The following is a 14,109-nucleotide window of genomic DNA, read 5'->3' on the forward strand; positions in this document are numbered from 1 at the left end:
AGAACAGAAACAGACTCAGAGGTACAGAGAACAAAATAGTGTTTACCAGGGCAGAGTGGGGTTGGGGGAGGGGAAAAATAGGTGAAGGGGATTAAAAGGTACAAGCAACTAGGCATAAAATAAATAACGTACAAGGATATTATGTACAGCACATGGAATATAGTCAATGTTTTATAGTAACTTTGTATGAAGTGAAATCTAAAAGTATCAACTTACTATATTGTACACCTGAAACTAATACAATGTTGTAAGTCAGCTATACTTCAATTAAAAATTAAAATAAATACAAATAAATAAATAATCATTACAATGATCATTAGGCTAGAATCAAGGTGGGAAATGACCAGACTCTAAAGGTGTATTTTTGTGACCAAAACAGTCACAATGATTCATCACATTCTGATTTCCCAAAGAAGATACGGTTTTAAGAAAAAGCACCATGGGAAAAGTATCCAATAGTAATGGCCATGAATAAAACATTTAGCACATTAATGGGGTAAAATGGCCTGGAAAGTGATTAACAAGGCCAAACAAAGACATTCGCCTTTAATCGTCAGAATAACACCAGAGAATCCTTTTAGCAACTCCCCAAAGGGAAGATGACAGCCTCCTACAAGAGGTCAATGAAGATCTGACCTAGTCTCAGAATTAAAGGAAACAGCCCATCTTTCATTATACTAATGGAACATTTATAATTGGAAACCAGTGATTACATAATTAAAAACCAAAAATGAAAGCCATACAAGTATATACCTACACACACATTTATTATATTCTAGCACTAAGGCTGCAGCATCTAATACTGTGATCTCCTCTTCCTCTGGCAGACTTCATGTGTGCTTTGAAATACCCATTTCAGTAGACAGCGCTCTAGTTTCCAAGCGATTTAATTGTAAACATTTAATCATGACCGCCCTCTGGTGTATTATACTAAGATAAACATTTAGAAAATGGCTTATGTTTTGATTGGTTTTCCTCACTAATGAGTTCTTCAAAATATCCCTGACTTGGAGTTGCTTTAAAATATATATATATATATATATATATTAGAAACAAATGTAAAACTATAATTTCAATAGAGACAGGCAGTCAGAGCAGATACATGGTTAGCTTCATGGGAATCACAGAGGGGAGAGAGAGAGAGAGAGAGAGAGAATAAAAAGTCGCCAATCATTAAGATGCAGATTTACCAAACATAACCAGTGAATCAGCAGTGTTCACACAGAATAAAGTCTATGAGGGAACCAACTAGTACAGTTGTCCTAAGTATTTTTTTCTTCTTTCCCCATCTAAGAAGTAACATGGTACATAGTGGATTTTAAAGATGGGATTCTGGGGGCTTCCCTGGTGGCGCAGTGGTTGAGTCCGCCTGCCGATGCAGGGGACACGGGTTCATGCCCCGCTCCGGGAAGATCCCACATGCCGCGGAGCGGCTGGGCCCGTGAGCCATGGCCGCTGGGCCTGCGCGTCCGGAGCCTGTGGTCCGCAACGGGAGAGGCCACAACAGTGAGAGGCCCACGTACCGCAATAAAAAAAAAAAAAAAAAAAGGGATTCTGAATAAGGTAGATTTTGATTTGGGATCAGGTTCAAACATAACTGCTGTGTGTTTGATCTCCCCTTAACTTTATTTCCTCAGCTTCTAGTTCTTGCTAATAACAGTAACAACAACTGTCTGGAACAGAATGTTCACCTGCTAGTTTCTGTTTAGACTTTTGGATAAATCAATGCTATGGTTATCAGACTGTGTTGTGTAACATGAAACCAGAAAAAAAGCCATCTGGACCTTGAGTGTAGGAAGAGGGCCAGGTGTTGTGTTGGTCACGGGGGAAGAGGTAGCCACTGCTGCCGTCTTTCTCCAGCTCCCTGTGTTTCAACAACACTGGTCTTCTATCTGCAATTAAAGACGCAAAGCAATTTCCCTTTCCCCTCAATGCTTTTCTCCTGAGTTTTAGCACAGTAGACCCCTTCTTTTCTGGTCTTGTTTCAAATGACACTTCCTCTGAGGCCTTTTCTAGCTTCCACTCTGGCACTTTTCCTGAGATCACACTGTTGATTCCCTTACAGCCGTTCCCATTGTAGACCATTACCATGCTTATGAATTTATTTACTGTCTACGTCCACTGACTAGAATGTAAGTTCCATAGAACAGCTTGCCGGTCTAGTTCACACTTGTATTCTCAGAGCTGAGAACAGTGCCTTACACAAAGTAGGCTTTCAATAAGTAATTGTTGGATGGATGGATGGATGGATAGATGGATAGGTGGATGGGTGGATGGGTGGATGGGTGGATGGATGGATGGAGAAGGGCAAGGTCTAAGTGGCTGATGAGTAAAACTCCTCCTCTGTTCATAATCCGACCACTTTCCATTGCCTCCATCACTCCTTACCTGATAGCTGCACGAGGCTTCCTGATGGGTCTGCCTGCTTCCACCCTGGGTCCCCTATGCTCTATTTCAACATGACAGCCAAGCCAGTCCTCTTTAGAACATATAAGTCTCTCTTCTGTGAGAAGCTCTGCAACGGCTCCCCACACCGCTCAGAGTAAAACCCCAAGTCCTGACAATAGCCTGCAAGGCCCTCCTTGGTGCGACCGCTTCTTACCTCTCCACCTTCCCCTCTCCCACTCGGTCAGCCATAACTGCTCCTGCCTTCCTGTTCTTGAACATGCTGGGCACATGAGGGCACCCGCTCTAAGCTGCTCCCTCTTTAATGCTCTTTCCCTATATATCTGCTTGACTAGCTCCCTCACCTCTACAGTTTTTATCTAAATCTAACCACCCCATTGAAACCCATCTTCATACCTCATTTACTACTACACTCAGTCAGCCCACCCCCATGCCAGCTGTCCCCTTTGGTCTTTTTTCCCCATAGAATTGACTACCTGCTAACATACTGTACAATTCATTTTTGTTTATTGTCTTCCCTGCTACCCCTCACTATAATGTAAACTCTTGAGGGCAGGAAAGTGCATATTTTGCTCACCAATGACCCCCAGGCACACACAACAGTGTCTGGCACCCAGTAGGTACTCAATATCTGTTAACTTGAATTACTGATCTTGAAGTATATGTAGAAGCAAAGCCCTGGGTAGTGGATCATGACATGTTGCTTACAGGACCCAGGCAGCGGGAGTCCCAAGCTGGAGGCCTGTGAAATTGGCAGCTTTGGGGAACTTGTGCATAACTATCTCAAACGGCAGGAAGGGTTCTGCAAACCCTGAACCCAATTGGCTATAGCAGCACTGTAATTCTTATTTTTATCCTTCTTGTATTCTCTGTATCTATTGGCATTTATGGTGCATTGAGCCATTCCTGTCTGCTATGAGAAACCAGTAATGGCTGCCTTTATTAAGCACCTAACTATGGTTTAGAGTAAATGGTAAAAGTGTGCTCCTATTAGATGGTATGATAGATGGGAAACTCAGGAATCATCGCTTTGTTTGGTTCCTGGTTGAGAAACCTACCTGAACTAACTTAAGCACAAAGAGAAAGTTACTGGACGATGAAATGCAGCCAAGCCTACCAGCAGGCATGGCTGTGGGCATCAGAAACAACTAGAAGTAGGAACCAAAATGCTCCTAGGTCCTGTCCTGTCTCCTCCAGTGTGGACTTCATTCTTTTAAAAAACAAACTGGCTGGGGGAGAGACTATTCGTTGTCAACTCAATACCCAGTCTCCCCTTCCTATTAAACAGAACTCCAATTTTGCTTGGCAATATGCCCATTTGAGACATTTCTTGGCCTCCTTGAATGCAGGCATGATCACGTGGTGGAACATCTGGCTAAAGGGATATAAGTTTAAGTCTTTGTGTGGGGCTTCTGAGGCTCTTTAAAGAGAGCTCGCTTGTTTAGCATGTGCTCTTTTCACCAATCCTTCTTCCTGCAGGAAAACACACACAATAGCCGGAGCTGCAGCAGCCATCTTACAAGGAGAATGAAAGCCACACACTAAGGAGAGCAGAGCCAAAAGAAGGCACCCAGGACATGGATGAAAGCGTGCACCTCTCCTACCAGCCCTGACCAGCTTATGGTCCCTGCTCTATGCCAAGTTGATAGGGATATGAGTTGAAAGGTATAGTTCCTTCTCTCAGAGAGCTAACAATAGAAGTACCTAGCATTTATTGCACACTTGGTATGTGTTGGAAACCATTTTTCGTGCTTTACTTGCATTAGAATAACCATGTGCCTAGGCATTATTCCATTTATGCAGATGAGGATACAGGTTTAGCAAGGTTGGCTACCCATGGTCATCTAATCCAAGGGTTGAAGCTGGGTCTTCTGACTCCATGATCTGTAATTAACTACAATGCTACACTGGTTCCCAGTCTTACCAACAATTGTAACTCAAATTTGAATTCAGATTCAGAGGCATTAAACTCTTGGTAAAGATGAGTATAGGGAACGCTGGGAGCAAAGGGAAGAATGTCAACGTTTCCAGCAGAACCTGGGGGGCTTTCCCAGATTCTCAGTCAAGAATGAGTATGCACGCACCAAGCAGAAGAGCACTGTGGTTGGGGACGAGTGCCGACTTCAGATCTCATTTATAAAATGGAAGACACAGATGTTAAGTACGTAGGTATGTTGCAAGTTATACAGAGGGATCAATGTGAAACTGAATAAAGGAACTGGAGACTGTAGCGATCACTCTTCCCAGAAGTCTGACTGGACAGGGGATGGAAGTCTGTAGGGCATTTGTATCTGCATACGAGGCTACCAGCAGTGCACTGAAACTATCCCAGCCCATGTAATTAAACGCCTGGTAAGATGAAGTATACTACAAAGACCATGAACTTTAAGAATCAGATAAAAATGGACTTGGAAATCGTGCTGCCATTTATTTGTAGCTTTGGGTAAACTGCATGCCCTGAGTTTTAGTTTTTTCGATGTCACTTCATCTAGAGTAGCTAGACTACAAATCCAATCCTGAGCACAGTACTAATTGTGACAAAGTTTCACTTAAATATATCTCCCATGGCGCTTATATTAGTGGGATAATATCGTCAGAGAATTTCTTCTATTTAGTAGCAGATACTATTCTCAAAAGGATAATACGTGGTAAACATACAAAGGAGATTGGAATGATAGTTGTTCGTTTCCTGAAGGCCACATTTGCAATACTTCTCATGGACTCTGCTCTATGAACATTTGGTTAGTCTTTGAATCAATAATAGCAATCTCTCTCTTACTAAACGCTAAGAATAGCAGATAATTTCATGAGCTCCTATCCAGCAACCCCTCTTCTGAGACCTCACCCCTTGTCCCCTCCCCATCTCCACCCCTGCTGACAGTGCAGAATTTTAGGATGAAGGGCAAAAACTTAATCATAGCATTTAAAAATATTTTAAAGTCTCTTAAGCATTTAACCTACCCCTACTTTATCCAATCTTGTCATGTTAATTGAACATTTTGGCATTAAAAAAAAGTTTTAATCGTCTGACTAGGTTACACCAGAAATAGAAAAGCACCTCTCACAGAATCAAGAGCTGAAGGTTATAGAAGATACCAAGATGTTCTTCCTTTTTACTGCACAAAAGTATCTTTCACATCATGTTATAAAAGCATTTCAAATCACATTGATGAAATTCTCCTTTGTACAATGCTGATAAATATAGCTTGTTTCAAAATATTATCACTGGTTGCTTTTTAGCTCTGAATCAGAATTGAACCAGATTCCAGGCCTACTTAAGATATTTCTCAGCATTTAGAAATGTCTAACAATATTCATTGCACTCCCTTCAAAAGCAGTGTTCTCTGCTGATGTTAGTAATGAGATTCTGTAAGAGGCTGGGCGGATTCCTGCATTCAGTGGCAGGTTAGATATATGGCTAACCAAGATCTTTCTAACTTTCAAGACTCAAGGCTGAAACACCTTTCATTAGGTACCTCTTGAAATGGATTTGTACCATAAGCCTCAATGTTTTAAAAGGAAAAGAATTAGTTTGGTATTTCAGACTTGACTCCGTTTTTCTAACTATATTAGTTTTCTCAATTTTATCCAGAAATTGAAGCTTTTATAAAACCCTTACTCATAGATTTCCCCTAGATCTGACGGATCTAGACTCTTAATCTTCACTGTGTTACAAATGCACACCTTGCAGGGATGACAAAGTCTGACTCCTTCCGTTCCCCCAGAAGATAACTTTTACAAATGAACTAAGTATTTTAAGGAAAGGTACACTGTATGTTATGGATTAAACTAACATAACAGAAGCCCATTCTGAGTGTGAAAAGAACAAATACTGGATTATTTTACAGCAATTCTACTAAAGCCTACTCTAAACTGTGGAATACATCCAATATTCTTAAACATAAACACACAGAGCTAAGGGAGGAAAAAAGAAACTTGAACCCCATGAGCCAAAACTAACCTGCTTCCACTAACCCTAGGTGCTAGCATATCCCAGGATACACCACAGCAGGGAAGAGAGGGGAGGGGAAGACTCAAAGAAATATGCACTCCGAGTGTCAAGCTCAATTAGCGCTGAAGACCATCCCCTGTTGGAATTCTAAGCCGCTAAAAATAAAATTTCACTAAAATAATACCACAATGGTACTATATATAACCTAATGACAAAAGATTCCTCCTTACCTAAGGTTTATAAGGCTGCTATTACTGGTATAATGTATCCTAAAGTGATCAAATAAAACAAAGCATGGTAAAGACTGCTTTATTGGTGGCAGCTAGTACAAGTCAATAAATATTGATCCCCAAAGAAGAACTCAAGTTAGTTATCAGACTACTGGTCCACAGAGAACTGAATGGAGTTGAACCAACCGATTGCTGGGAGGATAAACTGAAGTCAACCCTGCTTCTTGGGGAATGAAGCCACAGCCAGCTGATACATGCCATATGCTGTTCCTGAAAAATAAAGGAAATAAGAACTTAACAGGAAATTCTCAGGTTTAAATGTATAAACCCAATATTCCAGCTAAAAAGTTGTAAGATAAAGAGGCAAGGCTGGTATTAAAACTACTTTTATGGGAATATACAGAAGTATTTTGATAGGTGCTGGCAAAATTTAAAATAAATACATACAAAACACGTTTAATCAAGTTTTAATATTACTTAACTTGTATAGAAGTGTTAGATGCAGCACAGTAATGTATTTGTTAACGTAATGACATGTAAAAAAATTTAAAATAAGATTAAGAACATAAAACCTAAAATTGCCTGAGAAATGCTAAGAATGATTCAAAAGCCAAAAGGTCAAATAGGCAAAGCCTTCCCTGAAGTGTATTATCAATATAAAACCAAGCAAAAGGGACATATAATTTTTAAATAATCAAATTTGAAGTAAGAATTTCTAATAACTGGAAATTTATTTTTAAAACTAATTACCAAAACGTCTATGAAATAGTCACACTGGCCAAAAAGAATTTAGGACTTTACCTTAAGAAAGCCCAAACGTCACTATCTGCTTGTTGTCCATAAAATGTCCCTTCACTATATTCAATTCAAGCCAAAAAAGGCACCTTGGCATAAGCATAAGGGGACTTTGTGCTTAGGGTTCAAACACCAGCTCTTCCAAAGCAATATTATCTGGGTAATTAACATAATTTCTCCATCTTTAAAACGAGGATACGTTACAGACTTAATACAAGGGTTACAGAAATCCACATATGTGGCACTCCTATCAATAGAATGAGCACACAGTAATCACTCTAATACTGTTTCCCTTTCTCCCGCCAGGGAGCAATCATTCAGATTCCTAACTCTGCTCCTAGCATGCTTATTTGTGATATTCCACTGCTAATATTGAATAATGGAACTGCCCAATCCACAGAAAAAATATCAAAGCACTTTACATGCAGTAAAAGTATTGTGCTGTATAAGGTTTTATCTCTGTCATAAATATGTATGTACAGGGATTAGATGTAAAGTGTATTATTATTATACATCATAGTCAAAATATTTAAGAACCCCTGTTATAGGAGATGGGATAGAGCAGCTATCTTTGGCTCTTCCAAAGGCCTGCAGGGCCACTAGCGGCACATTCCAAAAGCCACCTCTATCACAAGATAATTATCAAACTTTATCGGTTTATTTTTTTTAGAAGACATTAAAACGTTCTTATACAATATGTATCAATCACCTTTGTGAGTCATTATATGTAAAGCAGTAAGACCTCAGATTCTGGGGACAGACTGCCTGTGTTAAAATACTGGCACAGTGAGAGCAATGATGTTGTTAGTTATCGCTACTATGATTTTGCTATAGAGCAAGCATTCCAAATGTCTTACCACCAACTGTAAGAATCATGGTGGCTCTGTACAGGAGGGCATCAGCTATCCCACCCTTTAGATGCACTGGAATTCCATTATCCTCCTAGGTTAAAAAAATAATAATTAATGTATATCATTGGTTTCCAACTAAATGAAAAAGACTAATCCATTCATATAAAATTAAGTGGCTTCTTAAAACACTGAAATTGAAATATTTTAAATATCAAAATTAAAAAGGACTACCCTTTTCCTGAATCTTTCTCTACTGCAACTACTTTTAAAATAAAAACTCCTAAAAATCAACATTCTTTCTTTTAAAGTTAATTTGAGATCTAATAAAATGTTCTTTCCAAAGAACACATAAACAGTAAAGCTGTGAAAATATATTCATTGAGTTCATCAATTTAATTATTAAAAAAAGCAATAATCATCACACTTTGGTCATAGGTACAATCTTTTTTTCCCTTAAAAAAACAGGAGAGAGAGTTTTGGTTTATAACCCTAAATTATATCCTTAGTCTCCCAATCCAGCACCTGGCATAGTGTAGGATACTTAACACACCTGTTAAATATAAGTATTTTATTTTCATGCAGCATAAATAATACTTTTTTTTTAACCACTTAAAATTTTCTTTATGAAACATCAGAGATCACAATTAAACAAAAAACTCACTGATAACCTAACTACTTATAAAGGTAAGTGCTCTGTCCCACTAAGTCTTTCCTCATGAGAAAACCACTATTAACACATATTAATACATATCCTTAATTTTTTTAAAGCTTGTATTGTCATAGCTTCTAATTTATGCACATACTTGTTTAATACACAAAATGAGATTATGCTATATAATGGCCTATCACAGATTTTTCACTCAACATTATCTTAAAAACCATCTAGCCCATTTAAACCTACTTTGTTCCTTTTAATGGCTACACAGCATTCCACTGTGCAAAAAATAAAATTACATTAGCCAATCCTTTATTAATGGGTATTTAGGTTGTTGGGTTTTTTTGATATTAAACTCCCATAATGATTAATAGCCTATTTCCTATTTTTATATATTTATGCTACTATTCTGTAGGAAAGATTCTTAAAATGGGAGTCCTGAATAGGATATGTACAATAATTTGCTTCTAATACTTTCAAATACTCTAAAATTTCTGTACCAATACTACTTCCTAGCATGTATCAACGTACTGTATAGGAACGCACTTATCTCCCACACCTGGCTAACATAACCTATTTTAAATCTTCTAAAATTTTGACAATTGAACAGGGAAAAAAAGTAGCAACTTGTCATTTTAATGTGCATTTCTTACTGATTTGTAGGAGCTCTCTGTATGCTAAGGTTATTAACTTTTTGTTAATATTAAAAATTTTGTTAATTTAAAAAATTTTCCCTCAATTTGTCACTTACCTCAATTTGTACCATAAGTACATTTAAAATTTTCGTGTCACCAAACCTTGCAATTTTTCTCCTTTACAGCTTCTAGGCTTTGTAAAGACTTTCTTAGGATGACCCCTAAGATTAAACCTGATTGTGGTAATCATTCATAGATACATTAAATATAACATTGTTTGTACACCTTAAAAAAAAATCAGGTACAACCTAAATACAAACTATTTATTTATATTTTTTTTCTTTCTTTCTTTCTTTCTTTGTGTCAGGTCTTAGTTGCGGCACGTGGGATCTTCGTTGTGGTGCGTGGGCCTCCCTATAGTTGTGGCGTGTGGGCTCAGTAGTTGCAGTGTGTGGTCTTAGTTCCCCCAGGGCAGGAAGGATCTTAGTTCCCCCATCCCCAGGGATCAAACCCGCGACCCTTGCATAGGAAGGTGGATTCTCAACCACTGGACCACCAGGGAATTCCCAATGCTTGCGATTTTTACTTGTCAATCATACCTCAGTAAGCTGAAAAAAAATGCTCCTATATTTTCTTTTAATATTTTTTGAGGGAGAAGTATTTATATCTGCAATTAATCTTTTAACACACAATACAGAACGGATATAACTTTACTTTCTTCAAAACAGCCACCCAGGGCTTCCCTGGTGGCGCAGTGGTTGAGAGTCCGCCTGCCGATGCAGGGGACACGGGTTTGTGCCCCGGTCCAGGAAGGTCCCACGTGCCGCGGAGCGGCTGGGCCCGTGAGCCATGGCCACTGAGCCTGCGTGTCCGGAGCCTGTGCTCCGCAACGGGAGAGGCCACAACAGTGAGAGGCCCGCGTACCGCAAAAAAAAAACCCACAAAAAAACAGCCACCCAATTTTTCCATTCCCCACTGATATGAAATAGCACCTTTAACATATAGCAAGTTTCTACATATATTAATGTATTTGTTCTGTTTCTGGGCTCTTTCTATGGTCTATTTGTCTATTACTGTGCAGCTACCCCAGAGTGCCAACCCAGTGTGACTCCTCCAAAAGAAAGTGTCTTTGATCTTTACCCCTTCGTTTCTTCTGCTTTCCCAAGGGCCTCTTGGTTATAGCAAATGCCCAGTTAGCTATCGACAGACAGTTTCCTATTACTCTTCTGCTAATACAACAGGATTGTTAACAATCAGACGTCTCCAGATTTACCTCCTATCGCCAACTTTTGGTAATCTAATCATAACAAGTAACAATCTCCTATAAAATACTTCAGTACCTGAAAGAGCTTTTGTTTCTCTGAAACTTTATTTTCAAACTGCCTGCGTGAAGCAGTACTTATGGTCCTCTGGGCAATCTGACGAAGAGCCTGAAATTAAAAAAAATCCACATATACTAAACAGACTTAGGGCTTAAAGAAACCCTTCAAAACCAACCATTCCCAATCTTCAGTATTACAGAAAAGTGAAACTGAGAGTTAAAACATACCCGATTTGTCAATAACAAAGTCACAGACAAGCACTGAGGTTTTCCTATTTGTCGCCCCGCCACTGCTCTTTATATTACATTCTGAAGTCTCCAAACACCACATTTAAGAAGCAATTCATGTAGATTTTGAGGGGGAAAAAATCATGATCTTTACCTGAATTGAACCAGTAGCATTATATGAGGAAAACATACTGATATATAGATATTACAGAAATAAAGAATGGTTACAAAATACACGAGGTTCGAAGTTTTTTTATTTAAATACTCTACCATATTATTAAAAATCTATTACTTGATATCAAAATAAACTGGCATGATTCCTACTTAATTAAAATGCTTCCCTCATTACATTTTCCCCAAAGAATTAATAGGGCATAAATCTTTTACAAGAGACTTGCATTACATATCCAGTTGAAATAAATTACAAATATGCAATCCACTTTCTAAAATAAATAATATATTGAGAAGATAAGTAAAGCTTTATTGGATAATTACCGAAGAAAACGATCACTGTTACATTTTCCTTCTCTTTTTCAAAATTTGGGGAAAATATTTCACATGCTCAAAGTCGGTGGCGGTGAAGGACACTGCAGAACCGCCTGATGGAAGCAACACGACCCTTCGGCCATGAATGCTCCTAAAGCGCCAGCCAAAACTGAAAGGCTTGCTTTTTAAACTGCCTTCTGCTGCTCACAAACCTCAGAGTCACTGAAACTCAAACCCCTCGTTATCCGAGGAACATCCTTCTGCTGACGCTTCCGGGTATCAGAAACTTCCCACCCGCACCCACAAGATTAGGGGTGGCAACTAAGAACCCAAGGCTTGCCTAACGCACAATCCTCTGGTCACCTCCCCAGCTTCTCCACTCCTTACAATTACCCAGCACAGCTTGGGGCAAGAGTGATCCATGGAAGGGAAGGAAGGTCAAGCGAAAAGGACACGGACCAAGGAAGGTGACCTCCGAAGCCGCCCTCTCCCTCTCTCCTCCCCTCCCAGGAGAGGCTTTCCTGTCGCGAACCTCTAGCCTCCGCTCCCAACCCTCTCGCCCCACATCCCGAATGCCAGCCGACAAGCTACTCACCAGCAGACTCCGCAGCATCTTGGCTCCGTTACTGCCCACCAACCGCGACAACTGAACACGAGGAACGAAGATCCACACGCCGGAACTACCTTCTGGCCTTGCGCAAGCGCCTGGAGCCTAAATACTTCCGGGCGGAGGAGGGACTTGCTCCTAACCATAGAGAGCGGAAGAAAAGAGAGAGCGGCCGGACGGCTGTGGCCGCTCTAGCCGGCGGGCTGTCTCTGCGCCTCGACCTCGCTCCTGAGCCGCCGGTTACCCCGGGAGCGGAGGCTGGGGATAAAGGAACGACTTTTGAGACCTGAGAGGCAAGGAGCGAGGCATTACGTACTCGTTTAACTAGCTCAGATAAAATTAATGTGAGACCAGGCTATCGAAGAAAATTAGTGTGTGTATTTTGAACGAGAAGACGTAAAACTCTGAGCAACCTTTGAGCCACTGTTTAGAACGCTGGTTTGGCCGAACTCTAAACTGTGAAGCTGGATGAAATACAAAACAAAAAGTATAACTTCTCTTACACGGATACAATCAGTTTTCTCCACTGTTGTGAGGACGTTACTGTTCCGTGTGCTGAGAGTGTGCTGTGTAGAGCTGCGTCGGGATACTAGTTTTTATCTTGCTGCACCTTTGGGTGCTGCAGAACTCCCCATGCAAGCAGCTCTCCCACAGTGTCGCGGAAGTGTGGAAGCTGTTCACTCGTTTCTCTGAGTCTGGGAAAACGCTGAAAAGAGGGGGAAATTCTAATTGGGGGACCAGAAATGGGAGGGCAAATCTGGACTCCGGAGTCTTGCTGCCTCAGGCTAGCAGGGCACTTTCCATGGTTGGAGTTGCCAGGCACAGCAATTATTGTACAGATACCAACTGTGCTTAAATAATGCCACATTACAAGTGTCTGTTACAAGTGCCCACCCTCAAGCGGGTATAAATACGAAAGTATCCACCCTATACCACAGTAAATATCTGTCCACCTTTTTACAAACTCATAATTATTCCACTGTCATTTCAAATAGCAAGCTGATGATGTATGGGTTCAGCATAGGTGAAATGTGTAGATAAAATTAGTAATATTGAAATTATTATTCCTTCTGATCTTTAGACTTAGACCCACCAAGTTACTTGTTCCCAGTTCAAGTTATTTTCCTCACCGATTTTAATACCCAATTATTTATAAATTTATATAAAGGTTTAAATGGCAAATGGTCAAGAATCAGAACTCTATTTCAATATCATTCTGGTAGTAGTGAAACGCTGGATTGGATATGAGTTACCAGGACAGAGAGTCCATTAGAAGGTACTTATAGTAATCCAAGGAAAAAAGAAAACCTGAAGTCAGTCAACAGCAAAAGAGATGTAGCTAAAGGGATGGAGATAAGGGGATGGGTTAGAGAGCCAACAATGAGGAAGTACCTTCAAAAATCAACAGAATGTAGTGATTTATTGGATTGGGAAGTTGGGGAGGAGAGCAGATTTCTGGCTTAACTCATAAGATGGTTGGTCATACCTACCATTCACTACATCGAGGAATATAAGAGAAACACCAGGCTAGGATGGGATGAGTTCCCTTGATTTGACAGAAGGGAGTGGTGGTCGTTCACCGAGTGCCATTTTTCTATACTTTGTGCTAAATGAGTTTCATCTATCACTTCCCTTATTCCTCAAATCAATATCTGTCAAGTGGGTATTAAAATCCCCATTTTACAGACAAGGAAATGGTAAAGTAAATGATTTAGGGGATTAAATAATCTGAAGATACAGCTTTATGTATTTGAGAGCCAGGTCAGCCTGATTCTAAAAACCATATTCTGAATCTTTCAGGTGCAGACTGATAGTGAAGAGACTACAGTGCAATAGTGGGATGAAAGCCTGGCTGAGGGTGACTGCTCTTTTACAAGCTTTGTCGTGAAAAAGGAATGACAACATACCCCGGAGATTAGACCACTGATTCAATTGCAATTTGA

The 14,109-nt window shown here is 39.9% G+C and overlaps 1 protein-coding gene across 1 annotated transcript; it reads right to left on the reverse strand.

Annotated features, from left to right (window-relative positions):
* Window positions 1-6,651: 6,651 nt before the first annotated feature.
* Window positions 6,652-12,284, reverse strand: COX7A2 (cytochrome c oxidase subunit 7A2). Its single transcript, XM_082668786.1, has 4 exons — window positions 12,155-12,284; window positions 10,865-10,954; window positions 8,241-8,325; window positions 6,652-6,858 (listed from the first exon to the last, which is right to left on the reverse strand). The coding sequence occupies exons 1-4, from the start codon at window positions 12,170-12,172 to the stop codon at window positions 6,800-6,802; spliced, it is 252 nt and encodes an 83-aa protein (XP_082524912.1). The 5' UTR covers window positions 12,173-12,284; the 3' UTR covers window positions 6,652-6,799.
* Window positions 12,285-14,109: the final 1,825 nt, after the last annotated feature.

Source organism: Grampus griseus, assembly GCF_964374135.1.
Source record: "Grampus griseus genome assembly, chromosome: 13".
Lineage (NCBI taxonomy): Eukaryota > Metazoa > Chordata > Mammalia > Artiodactyla > Delphinidae > Grampus > Grampus griseus.